This window comes from Panthera pardus, unplaced genomic scaffold (assembly GCF_024362965.1).
Source record: "Panthera pardus isolate Hobbes unplaced genomic scaffold, ASM2436296v1 HiC_scaffold_12, whole genome shotgun sequence".
In the NCBI taxonomy this organism is placed as follows: Eukaryota; Metazoa; Chordata; class Mammalia; order Carnivora; family Felidae; genus Panthera; species Panthera pardus.
Genome location: NW_026526677.1, coordinates 50,748,057 through 50,769,039, shown reverse-complemented (window position 1 = coordinate 50,769,039; position 20,983 = coordinate 50,748,057). Strand labels below are relative to the sequence as shown.

At 48.0% G+C, this 20,983-nt stretch overlaps 1 protein-coding gene and 1 long non-coding RNA gene across 12 annotated transcripts in view; one reads left to right on the top strand and one right to left on the bottom strand.

Moving 5' to 3' along the window:
* PPFIBP2 (PPFIA binding protein 2) overlaps positions 1-20,983 on the top strand; it is a 143,374-nt gene that overhangs the window by 52,745 nt on the left and 69,646 nt on the right. For 2 of the 11 annotated variants that reach the window (XM_053900014.1, XM_053900012.1), the window contains exon 1: positions 10,107-10,610. The exons of 4 other annotated variants lie outside the window; for them this stretch is intronic. In XM_053900014.1, coding sequence (XP_053755989.1) covers positions 10,176-10,610 — 435 coding nt within the window. In that variant the 5' untranslated portion in view covers positions 10,107-10,175. Of the gene's footprint in view, positions 1-10,104; positions 10,611-10,674; positions 11,043-20,983 lie in introns of those variants that run through there. 5 more of the 11 variants (XM_053900015.1, XM_053900013.1, XM_019456186.2 and 2 more) reach the window with 5 other exon arrangements.
* Positions 5,977-9,348, bottom strand: LOC109271097 (uncharacterized). The gene is made up of 3 exons (XR_002081821.2): positions 9,172-9,348; positions 8,662-8,848; positions 5,977-7,408 (listed from the first exon to the last, which is right to left on the bottom strand). It is a non-coding gene; the product is annotated as an uncharacterized LOC109271097 (long non-coding RNA).

Below are 20,983 nucleotides of genomic sequence, written 5' to 3'. Positions count from 1 at the left end.
AAATGCCCCTTCTCAGCTTGCCCAGGACCTTACCATCACATAACCAAGAGATTCATTGGAGTGTCTTCCCCAGGAAAGTCCAGTCTTCCCAGAGTACAGAAAATAGCTCTTGGTTCTTTTCTTCACTGTATAGTTTACAATGATTATGTACTTTGTATGGATGTGCCTGAATTTATGTGGCCATTTCTCTAATATTAACATTTAGGTTATTTTTAATCTTTCACTAATATGTAGCTCTGCTGCAGAGAATGTCCAGGAACAATTTTTACCTCTAGATATTTCCTTAAGATAGAGTCCTAAAGGTGGAACTAAAGTAAACAGACACAATACAAGATACTCCATTAAACTTGAATTGTAGATAAGCAATGGGTAATTCTTAATAAGTATGTCCTATGCAGTTTGCTAAATCTGGCAACTCTAATCCAAGGGTATTAATATCTTTAAGCCTTTGACACATTCTTCCCAAACCACTTTTCAGCAAGATTTTGCTCATTTATATTTTCACTGGCAGGGCTTGAGGTACATCTTGATCAACAACAATCACTAAGATTTAAAAACCAACTGAACTAATTTCTTAGGAAAAAGTGTCTTTTTACCACTTTGCATTTCTTTGCTTAGTGGAAGGCTAAACATTTTATATTTATTAGTATTCTTTTGTATGGTATCCAAAGTTCTGATCTCCTACCCCTATCTGGAAAAATTCATTTTCCATTTATGCATATTTATATACACAGTATTTTCCTAATGTATGTAAATTATAAAACATAGCCCCAAAGATTTTTAAAGGACAGGTTGAAAAATAGTTTTAATATTTTCTTGCCAACACCCCGGAGTTCACCTTGGATCTCCCTACCCTACCCTCATCTATTCATATTCTATGTTCTTCTCCCCTCTCCCCTTGAGGATTTTAGTGCTTTTCTTATATATTAACCTTTTTAAGAGCGGTCACTTTGTGGCATTTTTCTTACTTTGTTTTTAAAATGCTGTTTGTGTTGCTTTTTGAGACAAAACTTTAAAAGGGTTGTAATTATCAATCTTTCCTGCTTGGGTTTCTTGTTTTTATCCCTGGAAAGGCCTTTTTTAACCTTGGATCAAATAATACTCACCTGTATCCTCCTCCAGTAAGTTCATGGTTTGATTTGTGTCTTAGAGTTCACTTGAATTCACCTGCAATATTTCTTAATGTGTGGTGTGAAATAGGATTCTAACTTCGATAACTTACTAAAAAGGAATCTTAAATATTTCTGATCCAAAGACAGTCGACATGGTTATCAGTTTTTCAAGATGTGTTGCTGAAAACCACTTATATTAAGATCTATAGATCTGTTTTGGGGTTATTGTGGTTGGGGGAATGCCTGCCTTTGAAGAGAGTTTTCCTGAAAGTTGTGTTCAGAGTCTTCTACAGTAATTATGGCCCATCAGCAGCTTATGAATGGTGTACTTTCAGGGCAGGTCAGAAGTTCATATAAACATTCCAGGATACCAGCACAGGATGTTAAGTTTTGATTCTGGGCCGAGACCGCCTGTCTGTATATTACATGTTGCAGACCTAAAGTCCTTTTATAATTTGGGGACACACACATTCTATAGTAGGTCTTCCCTGTGTGGAAATAGAGTCCAAAGTAGTGAACAAACCCACTGGTCCATTTTGGATTGGTTTTAGATGGGTACCATTAGTCAGAAGACTTTGCCATTTAAACTGTGGTCTGTGGACCAGCAACCTTGCCACCCTCTCTGATCGTTTGCTTGCTGCTTTGTGTTTTTATAAAAGGGCAGAAGCCCCACACCTATACCCATCAAACTATCTCCCAGTGATTCCTAGTCACATTACCGTTTGAGAAACGCTGCCATAAACCACAGAGACTTAAATTATTTAAAAGTATGTGTGGCTTAGAATTGGAACTAATAAGGCAGCTTGAAGGGTCAGGCAGTTAGTGCTTATGCCTTGTCATCCAGGATATCTATGTCCCTTCGTGTTTGTGCTATTCTCTTCTTTAGTCAACTGGCTTTGCCATATGCCTCCATTACTGCTTTGTCATATGTTGTCCTGGATAGTCCAGTTCTGCCTCGTGACCTCTCTGGCAGTTGGTGTTGCTTCTCCAGAGAAGTGGCATAAACAGTAAGGAGGTTTATATGTCACTAACAAGATAGGCAGAAGACGGGTGGTTCCAGGATCAAATCAGTGGTTCTGGGATGACCTCAAGGGCTCTGGCTCTTTCCATCTTTCTGCCCCAACATCCTTAGGGGGTTGGTTTTTCCTCAAGGCTATCACCTAACAGTTACAAGATGGCTAGTGCAGCTCCAGGCCACATGTCCAGAGGTAGGACGTGTCCTTTCCTTTTTCCCACTCTCCGCCCGCCCCCCACCCCCCACCCGCCAATTAGGAAGGAAAATCTTCCCTGAAGCCCTGCAGCAGACTTCCCATATAGTCCCAAAGTTTGGATCTGTTCACATGTGTAAGCCCTAGCTGCAAGGGAGGCTGGGAAATCAGTATTGGCACATTCATTCACCGTAGTGGTAGGTAGCCTTTGTCCGAAAGGAACTATACTAGGAAGGAGGGGGAATGAATGGCTCTTAGAAAGACAGCCCAGAGCAACTGCCACATGGCCTTTAGATTTGATTTTTATTCTTGTTGACAAATTCTTTTCATGTTTTCTCTCCTGCATTCATTACCCCCCCCCCCTTCTTTCTTTCCCACTCTATCCTGTGTGTGTGTGTGTGTGTGTGTGTGTGAACTCCATTTCCTGGAAGAGAGAATCTAATTGGTCTGCTCCTAATTTTTAAGTTTGTTTGTTTCATTTTGAGAGAGTGAGAGTGTGAGCAGGGGAGGGGCAGGGAGAGAGAGAATCCCAAGCAGGCTCCATGTTGTCAGCACAGAGCCCGATGCGGGGCTCAAACTCACCAACAGTGACATCATGATGTGAGCCAAAGTCTAGAGTCGGATGCTTAACTGACTGAGTCACCCAGGTGCCCTGGGCTGCTCCTAATTTTGAGCTAAGTTCCCCAGGCCTACAAAGAGATGTTAAGTGCAAAAGAAATGGAAATTAAAGACCTTTCATTTACGCACGGCTGTGGATTAGCTGCCCTTGGGTCACACAAGGGCCAGTTAGCTGTGGTGAGAGGACCATGTGATTAAAAAAAAATGCTCTCCTCTGTACTGTAGACCTTCAGACACCAATGTTGGCATCTGTGCATAAGGAAAACAGGCGCTGAAGAGGCAGAGGTGGATATGGGAGAATGGTTGGTGGTTAGAATAGAAGCAAATAACAGGAATCTGGGCCCTGCCTTTGTCTCAGGTGCAGAAGGTGCCCCTGGTCCTAGTGCATCACAGGCAGCTGTGTTTCTTTACAGTGGGGCTGGTCCTCCCCCTGTCGGTGCTGGCGGGCTGGACAGATAATGATTGGCAGCAGACTCTGCCTAGTGATAGTTATAAACAGGCCAGACTCCTAAAGACCAAGGAGAGCAGACCTGTCCAGGATTCAACAGTGCTGGGTTATGAGTGAGTTTCCAGAGATTTAGGGTCTAAAACAGGGTCTTCCCTTCCTTGGCAGGCAGTAAATGAGGAAAAGTGGGCTCCAGGCCTAGAAGAGTATATGTGGGGCTCTCTAAGCTGGGGCCCCCCTCTGGGGCTTCAATAAGGAAAGGAACAAAGGGCCCAGATTCCCTTGCCCTGGAAGCAGTATCTGTGTCTCAATTCTGGGCCTATCACTAGAAAGTTGGTAGGGTACCTGGGAGCTTCTGGTAAGGCCCTCTTGTAGGGATAGTGTCCTGGGGTTCAGGGTGAACTGGGGCCTGACCGGCAGAGAAGCTTCTGTGGGGCTGTCCTGTGCTGTGGTACAGCAGAACGATATGACCTTAGGAGATGAAATGTCATCTCTCACATTGGGTAGATAGGGCCAACCTCAGGGTCTGTACTAGCAGAGGATGAAGCTGAGACTCTGGCTGGAGGGCTGAGGCATCTCTCCTGTGCTGGGAACGGAACTGAGTTCTACCAAGGGGCTGACTCCTTCATTTCCCTGCAGCCACCTCCTCGGCCTGTGGTGAAGTGCTGATGATGCCCTCAGGGAGAGCATGGCCGTTTCTGGTCAAGAGCTCCTCATTCCCACCAGATGGTCCTGAAGGCCAGAAAGGAGACCAGTGCTCATCTGTGGCCCTGACCTGACCACAGGAGCTGGTGCCACTATGGGCACTTCCAGGAATCTGGCTATACCTTGAGTGACGCTTTTCCATGGTCTAGAAGGGGTATCCCTAATCTTCTATACCTGCTTGCCTTGGCTGGGCAGAGGCTGGTTGGGTAGATCCAGGGCTGGACTGGCAGGGTGGAGCCCATAGAGGCTCTGGTCTTCCAGCTTCCAGTGGGGACAGCCAGCTATCGAGGTGGTGACTCTGGTCCCTGGGTAAGGCCCAAGAGCTATCAGAGCCAGCAGGGTCTCCAGATGGAGCAGCTCTGGGTGCTTCTCTAACCGTTCAGTAACTACCCCTCCTCTCCTCTCACAAAGTGCTAGGTCTATCCTGCTGTTTAATGGCTTTGGATGTGGACGGGAATCCAGGGTAAAGACCTGAGCTTCAGGGGCTCAAGGTGAAGTCTAAGGAAAGGCTGGCAAACCCAGCAGCAGTAGAGTGAGGGCAGGTCAGGGTGAGGGGAGGAGGTGAACAGAGAACCCATAGCAGAACTGTTCTCCAGGCCCCACTAAGGAAGCAGGGTTCACGGAGTGGCTTGGCCATCCAGCAGGAGCCCAGACTTTTCTCCCCAAGGTTACAGGTGTCCTGGTCAGCGTGCTTGGGCAACACTGAACTTGGGTGAGACATCATGGGAGGCAGGAATGAGTCAAGAGGCCAGCACTCTGCCACTTGCATGTGGCTTTGAATGAATCTTTTCCCCTCCTCTGGGACTCTTTCCCTACTGGAAGTGACCACTGCTTTGACAATCTGCCTGCCAAGCATTCCAGCGCTGGCTTTTTGGTAGGCACCAGTCATTGCCTTCCACAGCCTAGGCCTTGTGGTCTCCAAAGTGGAAACAGATTAGGGAGCTTCTCTAGGGGCAGCTGCCCCACAGTCTGGTAGACTGTGACCTCCCAGAAGCAGTGGAATGTCATGGCAGGGAAGTGAGGGGAAATCCAGGACATGTGCTCACCTCTGACAGCCTGCAGTAGCTTTGGGTGCCCTCAAGTCCCTTCTTCACTATTCTCTCAAGAAACAAAGTGGCCTGGGCCCAGGAGGGCACATGGCCGCCCCCCTCCTCGTTCCACTGCCTTGTCACAGATGGTGGCTTCCTCAGCTCCCAGCTTCTCAAACAAAGCCCTGTCATTCCTGCCAGATTCAGTGTGCAGTCTTTCATTCTGGCCAAAGAGGCAAATCTGTTTACCATACTGAAAAGCCAGAGGAGTTACAAGAAAAGGTAGGGAGAAAAGGTTGTTCTCTGAATTACAAACTGTGAGCTTGTTTCTTATGCCAGGTGATTTGTCTCTGGATCTTTATTCTCCACCCCGGGGGCCTAGAACTAAGATGGATCAGGATAAATGTGTGTTGGACCTCTTCATTTTGGAAAGTTTCAGGGGTTTTATAGGGAAATCTTTTTCTCTGAATCTTGAGAGAAGGAGAAACTTTGTATTTCAAGGTGGGTGGCGGGGAGGGGGGGGGGGGAGAAAGGCTTATGTGAACCAGTTCCCAGTGTGTTTCTTGCCTTTCCTTTGAGTGAGAGCTGTAAGTCATAGCTGTCGGCACCACTCTGTCCCACCCCCCCACGTGCTTCCCTCCCAAGAGGCTCCTTCCCTGAGCAGGGCCCGCGTGCCTGTCGGGTTCTTTGTTCCTATGCAGTACTGGATAAAGCCACTAGGTGGGAGTCAGGGATAAATGCTAGAAAGTCTGAATCCCAAGTCCCAAGGAAGAAGGTACAGGCTTTATACAAGGAAAAATAGCTTTGTTTCAATTAGAGAGATGGCCTAAGCTCCTTTCATTAATGAAACTGGTGGGCAGTGTACCTGGGTCAGTTGGTGGAGTTCTTTCCCATCTTCCTTGGAACCTGCTAGACAAAGGGCAAGCCAGAGAGGCCTCTGAGTTTTGTGTTGGGGGAGAGGAAATGGGAGGGCTGAGGGCTGGTCCTGGGAGCATAGACCTGGCCTTCCATTGTCAAAAAGAAGACCTCTCCAGATCCCTTAAGTGCAGTGCTTCTTGCTGGGGCATTATTAGGATAACTCCCTCCATTCCAGGAGGCATTTCCTGGCCCTGTGTTGCCAGGCCCTGCCCTGGAGAAACCACCTGTACCTTGGATTTTTTTTTTTAATACATTTTTCCTGGCATAGCTTCTCAGAGAGGGGATCTTTCAGCTAGTATAAACTTAGCAGTTTTAACTTTCCTGGGGTTTTGGCTCCCCACCCCTGACCTCCCCCAAGTAAATTGTACCCTACTAAATTCTAGAGGTCTGGCTCCTTGCAGACCTGACTTGAAGAAACTATTTCAGTCTCTAAGAACCAATGTTTATAAATGGCCATGAATGTGTAAACACTAGTGAAAAAGCACATAAATCGTTCCCTACAAGTTTCCTGCTTCAGACCTAGGGGACGTGGTGGCCCATGTTGCCAGGTTAGCATGACTTGGGGTCTGAGCATGCAAACACCCACCAGCAACCTTCTGCCCTTTTAGACACCACTGGTAGGTAGACAGGCTCTGGAGGCTTCACACTTCCAGGGAAACTTGCTCAATACCTTGTGCTTTAAGAAAAAAATACCTTGTGCTTCTGAAAGTGGTTTCCTAACCTCTGACTATTCAAATATGGTGCTGAGCTCCTCATATATGAGCATCCCCTGGGAGCTTCTTAATAATGCACAGTTTCAGGTCCTGTTTCCAACCTCCTGGGTCAGAATCTGCATTTTTACAAGAAATAGCCTCCAACCCAGGTGATTCATTACAGATGGAGAGGTAGTGCCCTAGCCAGGGGTCAGCAACCGATGGTGTGCATTTGGCTCACTGCCTATTTCTTATGCCCCATGAGCTAAGAATGCTTTTTTATGTTTTTCAATGATTGAGAAATCATAAGAATATTTTTATGCAAAAATGGCCTAAAATCCTAATTTCAGTGTCCACAAATAGCATCCACATAGCCACCCTCTTTGGTTTATGTGTTGGCTGTGACTGCTCTTGCACTTACAAATGGCTGAGTTTGGGTGTAACAGAGACCAGATGGCCCACAAAGCCTAGAACATTTACCATCTGGCCCTTTATAGGAAAAGTCTGCCGATCCTGGTCCTAACTCCTTGTGGAGGTAGGTTCCCGGGCCTGTGAACCATGAGGACTTGGGCTGTGGTGATCACGATGCTGTTTTACAAGCAGGACTTGCTTTACAGGCAGTGTCCTCGGGCTGGGCTCCTCCACCTCCACTCCGCAGTGGCAGGCTCCATGTGCAACATACCTGTGGAACACAAACCTGTATCTGGCATACCAGGGGCATCCTGACACTTGTTACCATGGCCCAGAGCCCGAGGCTCAGGGCTGAGCTAGAGTTCAGGACGCAGGTGACCCACGAGACCCCTCCATCCACAGTTCTGCTGGATCAGATGCTGCCGACTCCAGGCAGCCGGCCAGGAGGAGCAACACCGCAGGAACCCATCCCCAGTCATTCCCATGCCTATGTGGGATTCTAGCATGTAGGGGACATTCGTGGGGTCCCCTTCGAGGCCCTGGGATGAGGAAGAGGACAAGCTGTGTGAGTTTCCCTGTCCAAACCTGACCACTGTGTCCTCTTAGCTGTCTTTTTAGTCCCCAAATGGTCAGTCTCTCACGTGTCCTGCTCTTTGCCCTCAGCTGGCTGCCTCATGTTCTACACGGTGATGAGCTGAGTGTGGCTGCTGGTGGGTGACTTGCTTTTGGAAGGCCCCAAAGGCTTTTAGGGTTGCTGTAATGATCCCTGTTTGTGTCTCCCCTGTGGGTCCTGAGCACTCTCCAGCAGTGGGTCTAAGGAGGTATCATGGAAGGAGGACCTACCCCCACCCCACCCCCCCACCCCCGACACAAACACGCCCCTTTAAGGGAAGACTAAACCTTTCAGAGTAACTGCATAGGCCAGATGAAACCCTTTGGGAGTCACAGATCATTTTGATAATCTGAAAATAAGGTTTTCAGAAAAATAGTGACTTAAACATCCAAATAGCACTTTATATGCATTTTACGAACTTCTCCAGGGGCCTATCTAACCCCCCTAAGCCTGCCTGTGGACCACTGTGAGATTCCCCTGGCCAGGATGGCCTTCTGAGGGGGGTGGTGCAGCCATGGGTTTGTCTTGCCAGCGGGATGACCGGGCCATGCCTGGGCCAACTGCCACCTGTGGGTCAGTGAGCAAAAAGGTGCGTATGGCTCTGCTGTCCTGTCTCACTCAGCCCATCAGCCAAACACATGCCCTGCTCCTAGGTCTTTTGGAGTGTTATTTTGTGAATTTTGCATTGATTTATAAAACACACCTTTATTTTTAAAGGCTGAGGTAGGAATTGCTACTTGAGGATACCATAAAAATATGTCAAGAATTTAGCTGTGATTTGGATTCCTCCCTTCTCTTCTCTCCCTTTCTCTACCCTCCCTCCCCACATTCATCACATGAGATGATCTAATAGATGGAAATCCGCCCTATTTTTCCTCTCAGTGGAGCATCTTTACCCTTGGGAAACACACCTTCAAGACTTCTGTTCTCCAAGTAGAATTTTAGGTTTATCTTGCCAGTCTTCCCGTGTGACCTCACTCTTTCACTCAAAGAATGTTTAAGTTCTTCCTGTGTGCCAAGAACTGCCCCAGGCATGGAGGTCAGAGCAGCATGTCAGGCCTCAGACACATGTTCTCCAGTCCAGTGCAGTGCACAGACCTGTCAACAGTACAAGAGAGCAGGTGGTGAAGTGGAGAAAGGGTGTGACCTGAGCCAACCCCCATGGGCAGGTGGGAGCTAGCAAGGTTGAGAGGGGCCACCACCTTGCCCCCTTGTCCTTTCTTGCCTCCTCACATCAGAATCTACTGAAGGGTACTGAGCCCCCTCCAAGGGGAGCAGGGGCTGGGACTGTGCCCTAGCATTCCCCATCCAGCCCCCCAAACCCACTCTTGCCTCTGTTTCCCTAGAGTCCCAGAAACCCCTTTACCACATACATGTGGTAATTCTGTATTTACTCAGGCCAGGAAGGTGGTTTCATTCACCTTGGATGCTGGTTAAATGTGTGTTGACCAAATGAATTCTTCCTTCAGCTTCCCGAGGCTTTTGGCGGGGTGGGGGGAAGCTCACCTACCCCTGCAACCATGGAGAGGTGTTTCACCAACACACCCTATCCTGGTTCTGGTCAGGGAAATTCAACCAGGTGGGGCCAGAGGTGAGGAGGGCCCAGAGCCCAGTGTGTGGACAGCAGAGCCTGCTTTTCCTTTCTAGCCTCTGATCTGGGTGTGTCTCCAGGAATTTACTCCTCCCCTCGTGCCAGCTGCTGGCCAGAGCCCTCCCGCCGCCTCTGATCGCTGTGACTGGGCCAGCCTGCTGGGGACTGGCCTGCCAGGCCAGTTTCTGTTCTTTTTGGGGCAGCGGTGGGTGCCGAGGCCATGCTAGGGGGCATGCCCACCCCCAGCAGAGACTTCTCTTCAGGCCGGCAGTTCCAGGAACCCCCTGGTGACCCTCAAGGGCACCGGCAAGGCCCACACAATCACAAGATGTACATCTGCAAGTCGTTTATGGCAGCAGTGCTCGGGGGCCTTGCGTGTAACCACATTCCCACTGCACCCACATCAAGGACCGCTTTCATAATTGGCCTAGCCAGAGGCCGCATGTTAAGGGCCAGGCAAGGGAGACAAGCTGTGTTTAGGGGAGCTCTGAAAGGAGTGTGGGGGTGGGGTGTGAAGGTGGAGGGCAGCCTAGGGGGTGGGGTGGGGAGTGGTGCTGGGGAGGCCAGCCTGGAAGGCCAGCGAAGGAAGACTGACAGTTCCCCGTCTCTGTCAGCCACTGCCTTCCCAGGGCTCCTACCCAGAGCTCTCCCTAAATCTCATGGGCACACACATGCGGTGGCCTCACCTTCCCCTCTCTCTGGCTTCTGAGGCAGCTAGTCTAGAGTGGGGGACAGCCGGCAAGGCCTGGGACTTAACGGGAACTGTACCCATCCCAGTGCTAAACATGCCCGAGGGAGCCCTGGTCGTGGTGGCCAACAGCAGCACCGGGCCAGATGCCTCCGATGGCAGATGTCTCCTGGGGAGCAGAGGTTCGCCCCTGGCAGATGGTGCCACCAGCGCCAAGGACAGCAGACACCCGGTGGGGCCAGGAACCCAGAGCGGAGCTGGTTCTGAATGTGTTCTTTTTTGGAAATGACAGGCTTTCCTCAGGGCCCAGCCCGACGCCCGCCTGGAAAAGGGGTAGGCGTGGGCTTCAGGGTGGGGGTCAGGCTGTGTGTGGGAACCAGCAGCTCCTCCAAGAGCAGCACTTATTTTTAGTCTTCTCCCCAGTCCCAAATAAACTGAGAGCAGCTGGGAGCCTGTGGGTAAATGCAGAGTGGAGCAGAGACAGGAAATCGGGGTCTCTCGGTAATGAGTTCCAGCCACTGCAGAAAGGGGAAGCCAGACGAGGAATTTTCTTCAGGACTGTTTCCCTCTGGCAGGCTCTGGTATTATCACCAAAAAGAATGTTCCTGTGTGTGTGTGTGTGTGTGTGTGTGTTTACAACTCCTGTCCAATTCTGTCTTTTTTCCCTACCTTTTTGCTAGGTTTGATTGCTTTGCAGGCTCCAGATCCCAGAGCTGGTGCCTGTGTGTGTCTGGGGGCGGAGGGGGAGGATACCGGAGCGGCACGGTCCGGTCGGAGCCGTTGTATATCTGAAACTGTTTAGGGAAAGGCTGAAGGACGCAGGCCAGGGAAGTGGGGAAACTTGAACACAGCTTGACGTCCCCAGGGGGAGGGGGCAGAAACAAGGAAGAGGAGAGAATTTGGTCTCTGGCCAGAAAAAGGGCTTTTTCAACCAAGGAATCTAACTGCTGACATGGGTGCCCAGCATGGATGGGGACATTGATGTTTACAAGCATTTTGCGTGGCTGAAGAGGGTAAGTGACTGGCTGCTTTATCTGGGTCTCCCTGGAGATGAGGGCAAGAGAGATGCTTGGGAGGGGGGTTGGGGGGGTAGTATTTGTCCGGCAAAACCCTGTCGTGGCCAAATTCTCCATGAGAATCTAATTATAGGCACTAGGGGAGAAAACAGTCAGCTGTCTTTGTTTCTCCGCTGACATTCTGGTGAATGAGTCTCTGTACAGAAAGGCACGAATGGGGTGAAGAAAGTTATTTTAACTTTGGCACTTAAACATTTGGAGGCTCCAAACACCGTGACCAGAAAAAGGTGTCCCTACTGCCTTTTGGTTTGAGGACACAGAGAAGTGGCTGCCTTTCCAGTGCACTGAATTCAGACCTCGTTGAACTTCTCTGCTCTGATGTTATCTGATGGTGTTATTGCTGTCAGCCCGGAGAGCTTCTGTGTTTCCGGAGGCAGGCTCTTGGGGAGAGCTCTCTTCTGAATGCTCTGAAGCCAGGGGTTTGGGTTGCAAGCTTTATGCCTTTTCTTTGGGGGACGAGCTCAAGTGCGGCATGAGCAACGAATGAATGAAGGAAATGAATGTCGGGGCTGGAGTAGCATGAATGATCGCAGAATTCAGGCTCTTCACTCCTTCATGACCATCTTTAAACTGGCGAAGATGGTTGTCCGTTTGTTTCTTTTCACGCCGAGGCTGAATGTTTCTCAGAAGCAGGAAAGGCGAAGGCAGCCGACAGATAAGAGATTTGACATTGTAAGCAGAGAGGAGCAGGAGGGACAGGAGGTGTCCGGCTTAGAAGGCCCCTGACTCCAGCCCCTGCACACGGGGCCTGCAGCTTTTGTGTGCGCTCTCTTCAGTGCTCATTCTGCAAATATTTATAGAGACGGGGGCACTGGGTGTCCAGTGGTGAGCAAAGCAGAATCTGTCTCTGCCCTTGTGGATCCACCATCCAATGTGGGAGACAGAGGTTAAACCATCCCAGTAAATAAACTTGAAGTTACAGATTAAGTGCATTGAGGAACAGAATTGTGAAAACTGCTACTAGCCACCATGGAGGGGTTTGAATGAGTGAGAAGGAGCAGTGAGGCAGCCCTCTGAGCAAGGAGCCCTTCACCGAAACCTGAAAAGTAGGAGTGACTCAGGTGGAAGATGGGGTGAAGAACATTCCAGGCAAAGAGGCTAGTATGTGTAAAGGTCCTAAAGTAAGAAGGATTTAGGCAAGCTTCAAGACTGAGAGAAAGCCAGTGTGGCTGAGCTCCGCGATGGGGGAGCTGGCAGATGCTGGTCTCATAAGGCAGTGAAGGGTAAGGGTTGTGGGGGATGTGGTTCATAGGACAGGGGACTTGTGGCAGGGAAATGACCTGGGACACAGGCAGATCCAATTTGTATTTTAAGGCGATAACTCTAGCTGTGGTGTGGCATAGGGCAAGCTGTGTTGCAAGGCAGCTAAACAAGACTAGAGCTTTGGGGGCTTGTTGGGATCAACTGGTACAAACCCTCCATTTAACAAAGCCCGGGAGAGGCTAAGGACCTCATGATTATTAATGTTAGAGATATTCGTGGTGCAGCCTGACCTTGTACCCTGCTTTCTGTCTTCCACTCCAGTTCTCTGGCCTCCTCTCTTTCGCCAAATATGTAGAAAATTGTTGGTTTAGAACCCAGCAGAAAACCCTGTCTGTGCTCAGCCCCTGCTCAGTTTTGGGATGGGGGCGCTGCAGCCAGCAGAGAGCGTGCTGGCGGGACCAGAGATTTTGGCAAAGATTTGTATCCTTTGTCTTAAGCGTTCAAAAGCCTTCACTGAAGATCCTGGGGCAAAATAGGTGAGAAGCACGCTTCTCATCCCTTAGTCTGTTTTTCCTGTATCGAAAATGAAGCTTTTTAACCAGGAGGTCTTCCAGCTGTGATGTTCAATGTCTCAGTGGATATAACTGCACACCTCGTGCAGAAGTTCTGTCTGTAGAGGAACTAATCTTGCATGTGCTGCAATGTTAGAGAGCCCTTTCTGTCCTGAGACCCAGGCTGTGCACATTGGCTCCTGTGCATAGCTGGAAGTCAAACAAGGGGATTTCAGAAACCCCTAGGATGACTCCTAGTAAGACAGATTATTTTTCTTCCACTTGTAGAGTGTTAAGGATCATTAAAAAACAAAGCACAGGGTATTGGATATGACCTAGACAGCATGATCAGAGGTATCTCTCCCCCTAAACAGATTCTTCTCTTTTTTTCTTAAATTTTTAAAAATGTTTTTATTTATTTTTGAGACAGAGAGAGACAGAGCATGAGCAGGGGAGGGGCAGAGAGAGAGGGAGACACAGAATCGGAAACAGGCTCCAGGCTCCGAGCCATCAGCCCAGAGCCTGACGCGGGGCTCGAACTCACGGACCGCGAGATCGTGACCTGGCTGAAGTCGGACGCTTAACCGACTGCGCCACCCAGGCGCCCCTGTCTGGTTGGCTTTTGAGACTTTTTGCAACTCGGCTTCAACTTACCTTTTTAGTCTCATCATGTGTATCTACTCTGAGCTCCCAAGTGTGTTCCCTCCCTCTTCTGAGCTTGTGCCCAGCATCCTCCTAATTGCCACGCACTTTGACTCCATTGAGGCTCTTCTTTTTCCAGCACTCTTTTGCTGGCCCCATCCCTCTAGTGGGCTCCTCCATGATAGGTATCTAGTACATTCCATCTGCTTGGCTCACACACCTCTTTTCCCACTCGTCTTCAAACCAAGGTGGCTTGGAGAACTGGTTTCTCTTGGCCCAGGGGTTTTGACAGTGGAAACACTGTCTCCTTCATCTTCCCATGCAGAAGGGGTGACTCTAGGAAAGGTGCATGAGGTGTGGCCTGGTGCACAAGCTAGCAGCCGTCACCCTTTGACCAGTCTAAGAGGTCAGTGCCTTGGAGCAAGACCAATGCTTTGAATGTGGGGGCGATGAGGGAGATGCCTATGGCCAAGGAGGCACAGAGCTAGAAGGGAAGCATGGGCTTGGAAAAGGGGTGTTGTTCTGTGGCCTTTGGGGGAGGAGATAGTGTGTACTATCGTCATTAAGAACGTGCAGTTTGAAGTTTGGAATCTGGCTTTGCCACACTTACTGGCTATGTGATCTCAGGTAGATTACCTCAAGCCCTACATTTCTTCCTCTATGAAATAAAGAAGATACAGTGTCTGCCACATACAGGGTCAGGTAAGATAATGTCTGTAGAATGCTTAGCATAGTACCATGCATGGGAGAGACCTTCACTAACCATTAACTCCTACTGGCCGTTATGAGGAATTAGAGGGCGGGGGTTGAAAGTGGAACAGTGGCACCAGTTTGGTTCTCTTCTAGCAGCACATGTCAGGCCATTGGTTCCTACGACTCTCCACTCCTTTCTGCATTCCATGCCAGGTCTCAAACCAAAGACCTAAGAGGGGCGGCTGTGTCCCGGCTCGCTGTGAGTAACCAGAGGCCCCAGCACTGCTGGCTCTGGCCAGCTTGGCCATGGCTGCTAAGTGAAGGCCGGCCAGAGCTGCTCCTCCAGCTCCAGCTCCAACAGACAGAGCCCAGGGACAAGGGAATCTCCTGCCACAAGCATCCAGAGGGCCTCTGCCCCTCAGCTGTTTGGTTCCTGATTGACCGACAAACAGCTCACACCTGCCCTGCTTTGAGAACAGTGGCTCCAACCCACAGCGTTGTGAAGAGTCTCTAAAAATAGCTCCAGGCAGGGTCTATGGGGCCCACCCACTGCCCTCTGAGGAGTGGAGCTTATTTTCCCAGGAACAGAAATGCCACCACCGTCAGCCTCTTCACACTGCTGCTGGCTTCTAGCACTTTCAGTGTTTAAGCCAACTTCCAGCCCAAAGTCACAAAGGAAAAGGAATTACCGTGGCTCCCCTACGCAGTTAGCTTGCATTCTGGAGTAGGATATGGGATGAACTCAAACTGCTAATGCGAGATTTCACTCTGTGTCCTCTGGCACTCAAATGGTTGATCCAGTAGCCTGGGCCAGAAGTGCTACAGGCTCCAAGGATTAACAGACACACAGGCATCCTAGCTCTAGGCCTTGACTCGCCTTGCACTGTGGTTGGACCGCAGTGCAAGGGAGAGAAGTAAGCAGCAGCCTCTGCGAAAGTCTCTCCTACTGGCTGACCACACCCACCCTGGGTCCGGCTCCTTGGGTTCACGTCTCTGCTCTATGTGACCTTAGATGATTGATTTAACCTCCCTGGGATTTAATCACCTTGACCATAAAATATGGATAAATAATTTGATGTAGGTAAAGTGCTTAGGAAATCCATCATAAGCATTAGTTATGGTGGTGATGATCTGGACCATAACTGGCAGCTTTTGGTTACTCCAGAGCCACATGCCCACCATGATCCTGGTGGAGAAGTTTTTCAAGACCACGAGGAGGATAACAGTGGGTATGGTTACTCAAGGGTTCTAGCTGTTTGCAATTTTGTATAGGTACATCCCGTTTTTAGTCAATGTACCCAACATGCCCAACCATCCTATTCTTCAGTATAAGAGCTGGAATTCTACCATCTCTGACATCTGGCACCCGTGACTCCTGTCTCTCAGCTTCTTGGAGAGGCCCTCAGGCCTTTTTCCCAGCAGGGTTTAACAAGGTGACATCATACTGGGGCTGCTTGCTAAAAAGCTCATGCATCATGTAGAGCAGCACAGCCATTGGTAGCTCCCTGGTGGGCAGCAGTGTTTGGGGATCCCAGACTCCTCCCTGCATTCTCCCCTCTCAACTGATGTCACCACCTACTTTGCTGGGGGAAAAATAGCCACCCATAGATGAACTTCTCCCCTTCCCTCCCCTTCACCACAAAATGTAACTGTGTTCACAGCCAACATTTTCAACTTCTGTTTCATGGGCCAAGGCTAACTTGGGATCCTGTCCTCCTGACCTAGTCTGGTTCCGCAGCCTCTTGTGCCTCTGATCATTTCTTCTCTCCTCTGCCCTGCCTGCTCGTCCGTGTCCTTGGCAGAAAATGCTTCTCCTCTGTTCTTAGAGCAAAACAAATCACGACTGTCTTTGACCTGGTACTTGCTTCTCCAGGCTGCCTGATAACGTGTCTGCCTTTCCCCATCAGAAATCTTGAAAGAGTGGGCTGAAAACTTACCATTCTACTCTTTCCTGACCATTTCCAAACCCACTGCACACTGGCTTTGTCCCAAATGACTTCTCTCAAATTCCTTCTATAATGTTCTCACTGCCTCCGATTCCCTAGCAACTTTTAGTATCCATTTCCCCCAGGATTCATTCCCATTTGAGAATTTCATAGGGTTAACAGGATTCTTGTGACCAGAGAACCAGCTCCTCACTCTGGCCTTCCACCTAATCCCATGTTTTCCACCTATGGATCTTTGTCTCATGCTGATTTGACTGTTGGCTCCTCAGAGTGTCCAGACAGTCCAAGAAGCACTGGGCACTTACTTCTAATGTCTCCAGTCACAGCACGCTCTCCACCCCAGCCCCAGCACCTGATGCTACCCCTCTGTCCCTGAAATGTTACTAATAACAACGAGCCAGTGTGTCTGTTGGTATTGGCAAGATGAGGAAAGTGCACCACTCATAGAACCTCCTGTTTGTACTATCCCCCTGGCTTTAATGTCCTCCCTTCACAAGATACCAGCGCACTTACAAATGCCACTTCTTCTGCAGCCCAACACTGTCGGTCCCTTCTGTATCCAGCCACCTGATCAAGAGCTTGTAGTGGGGACCACGCTTCTCCAAGGCTATACTTTTGGAACAAGATCTTAGTAAATCCAGTGCATTTCTTTCACTCCAGATCGTCCTTAGGATGATCATTTAGGAGCCATCATGCACATCACACCAACTCCTTGATTAGGGAGCTTATAGGTAGATGGTCTTTTGTTTTCTGTGTTAGTCTGGGGGAAACCAGAGTGTCTGAAGGGTAGTTGATGGTCATGGCTTTATGGGTAGTCTTTATTAGGAAAACTTTCCGGAGATTCTGCTCTCCCATTTTCCTGGGGGAGTTCCTTCATAGCTTTCCAAGCTCATTCAAGCAGTGACTCCACTCTAAAGCCTGTCTTCTCCCTTGAGGGTATAATCCATTTGTCCCTCTCCTGTACCACCGCTGCTGGCTTATTCTATGACCGTACTTATCACATCTCCCTGTCAGACTACAAAGCTCTCTGAGGGCAGGGAATGAATCATTTGTTTAGCACAGTGTGGCACCTAGTAGGTATTCAGGAATATTTGAGTCATTGAATAGATAAGTGAAGAAAGAATGTGTGATTACATGAACTTTAGTTGACCTACCTGTTTGCTATTTATGAACTTTGCTTTACTTTCCCTCAAAGGTGGGCATTTAGATCATTTGACAGTGACACCTCTACCAGCAACATTTATCCTCCTCTTAGATATAATTGAAACCAGGAGGTGGAAGACCTAAAGAGGTCAAGGTCAGGATAGGATTTCTCTTGTTGGACTCTGAGAAGTCAAGAAGCTGATCGCACTCCACTCCTACTGCATCTGGAAGAAACTTCTTTAACTCTGTGCCAAAGATTGTAAACTGGCTTGACTATTCTTTGCCTAGAAAAGGTGGAACTGGTCCTGGGAACAGTTGGTTTTATAATAACTGACAGAAAACCTTTAACTCCCTAACCAAAAAATCTAGGGAGACTTTCCTATTTAGAAGCACCCACCTACACTCCTACTGCTTGGTTCCCTTGGTGATAGGTAACCTGAACTATGTAACAGGAATTGAGTATTGCCTCATGACCCACTTTTTATTTTTTTTGGTCCGTTTATTTTTAAGGTCTACATTTTTCAAGTTTCTAAAAAGTTTGGTATGTGAGTGGTACTTCTGAGCTTGAAGTCTGGCCTGAGTGACTCTGACCTCTCTTCTGTGCCTGGCAGCTATGACTCACTTAAAATTGGTTTTCTGGATTTGATAAAATCCTCTTGACTATGCAGCCTGGAAATACTACACATTTTCCCTTGTTTTCTTATTCAGCTAAAAACACGTCATCTCACATTCCTAATGACTAATGAAGGGAGAGCCTTATCCAGTATGTTGTTCAAAATCTTCATGTATTTACAAGCAAGAGGCCATCATATAAAATGATCTGACCAGTTGGGACAGTATTTGAAATGTGGCCAGGATCCTGAGGGGACTGGAATTCACAGCTTATTAGAAGCACTGAAGGAAATGTGACTTTACCTTGTGAAGACTGAAGATCTTGGTATCAAAACATGGGGGCAGATGTATTTTGGAGCCCAAGGCAGCAGCTCTGAGAAGTAGCTGTTGGCTCTGAATAACACCGTGATGGCTAGAGCTGTCACACTATACAGCCTTAGGATTTGCCCACACTCCATGCTTGCATGCCCCATGATACCCCCATGTGACCTCTCATCTGCCCCACTTGACTGTTCTGGAACCAGCTCTTTCCCCATGTTCAGAGAAGTGAGATGCTGACAGGAGGTCTTCTAGCCTGTACCAGTCAGGGGAATACTGTACAAGTGGCCTACCCAGCATTCCTGAGAGGGGACCATACCATAAGCAAAGGGCATGCCGTTTTGGTAGAATCTGGCCGGGAGGAGAAAGAGTCCTCCTGGGGATTCTGCATGGCTCCTGGCCTTGGCATCAAGCACTCTTCTCCAGACCTCTGCAGAGACCTAACATGGCTCTTCCTTGGCCAAGCTACAATGGAGGGGCCAGCCAAGAGTGAGCAAGCATCATGGAATCTAACCAGCCACTAGAGTCAGAGGGTGATGGCTCTGGGGAAGCTGCCAGGGGTGATTTGGCTAGAATGCTAATGTTTAACTTAAATTGGACCTGACTTCCAGATTAGAACAGAAATAAAAATTCAAGTTTTTATGATTGGTGATTATCAGCTATTGAAATTCTCATTGTGCTCCTTTGTAATGTATGTAGTACATATTACTTACAATATGTAGTAAAATGCTCACAAGGAAGAAAAACTTGTGGTCCTGTAGATCTGACTCAAAGCATGGGCATCTTTTCAGGGACGATGGAAAAGTGACACATCCTCAGCTGTTTACACCACAAGTATGATTCCAGAGCTCTTAGATAGCAGTGAGTTCTATGTTGTCACTTGGGCTTTTTTTTTTTTTTCTTTCTTTCTTTCTTTATAGCCTGAAGATATTTTGGTTATTGTTCCCCTGGGCTGTTTGTACAGATCTTTACAGATACTTCATAGGTGTCCTAATCAGAAACATTGCCTTTTTGTTCTCTTGAACAAAAAGAATGAATTAATTAAAACTGTCAGTACAAGGGATGAACTGCTTGTAACCGTACTTTGGTCTTTTAGCTTAAACAAAGCCGTTTAAATGATTTCCATATTTCCACCATCATTCAAAAGCTGTTTGTATTAGACAGGAAATATTAGAGCATCCCTCTATAAAGAACATTCTGTGCCTTTATTCCTGTAGATTTTGAGGCTTAATGACCTAACTGACCCTCTACATTGCTCTGTGAGGTATAATTTTTTCCATTTAAAGGATAGGAAAACCTGAAATGAGATGACCTACCTAAGAGTACACATGGTTAGTACAGCCCTGCCTCCTAGACATTCGTAGCTGTCATTTTGCAGAGGTCATGCCTGTGTAGGAGGAGGCTATAGGAATTCTGCACATGCATATGGAAGCCCACAACAAAGTCTCCAGGGATCCCCTGCCTTGAATTCCAGATGGGCAAAGGGTGGGTGTGGGTACCCCAGCTCTTGGCCCCCCAGCTCCCAGACCTCACATTTGTACAGCATGTACAGACATGTCAGTCTTTCAATATAACTTCTTAAATGGCAGTTAGGTGTTTTCATGTTCTTATTGCCCTTTATTTATTCGTTTCTCATTCACCCTTACATCTTTTAGCTCTGTTTTACCTTCCTATTTATTGTTGTGTTTTAATTTATTTTTACTATCCCCCCCCCCCCACACACACACACCAGTTGATACTCATGGGTCTATCACATCTTGTATTATCTCCTGCTTTAACCTTCTTTCTCTACATGCGAACTAATGGAGGCCAACAGATGGTAGATAGGAAGTCTTCCATTTCACACATGAAGGAGACTGAGTGCCATTTTTATCCCAGTGCATCCCACACAGACATACTCTGTGCCACACTGGCTTTCGCTAATGATCCTGGTATTGACTATAGTTGGCTCAGAACTGACCATTCTGTCCTCAACTGCCCATTCAAGGAAATCAGCAGTAAGCAGAATTTCTTTGTAACTTAGTATTCTATCCAAAACACAGGAATTCTTTCTTGTTTTCAAAGGAGTAGATTTCGGTCAATTGATTTAGCACCTTTTTAGACAAATGCATGAGACTGGGCTGTCGGGTGCAAGCAACAGAAACTCAGTTTGAACCCAGTGCAGGTTAAGAGGGAACCAACAGGAAGGGCAGAAATCTCACTGCCTTGAGACCACGTGAATCTGAGATGAGAATGCCACCAGTCTCTTTCTTGGCTTTTATTTGTGTTTCCATGCATGTTGGTTTCTTTGTTGACTTCTGCAAACCAGCTGCTTCCACAGAATGAGGACATGGCTACTAACAAACGTAAGAACCTTCTAGCACAACCACTACCATTTTCTATTCCCAAGTTTAAAATTTCAGTTTAAAAGGATTCAACCATCCATGCTTTAGATCAGGTGGCTGGGAGGGGTGAGAATATCTCTAAGAAGGTGGCAGCCCTCACCTGTGCCATGTGGTTACAGTAAAGGTAATGGCCCAGCCTATTCTAGACAGACAGTAGATTCCAGGGTTCAGAAGAATTCTCTGTATTCGTCTTTTATTCCCCCCCTGAACAAGAAAACAAGAGGGAAATTGACTAGTCTGGAGGGTTTTTTTGTTTTGTTTTTTGTTTTTTATAACTAATAAGTTTCTTTTGGGGGCTCTAAATGTCCCCAGATAATCTCATCCTTAATTAAAATGCAGTGACCCCCAAGATATGGAAAGCCTATTTTCTTGGGTCTGTTGGTATT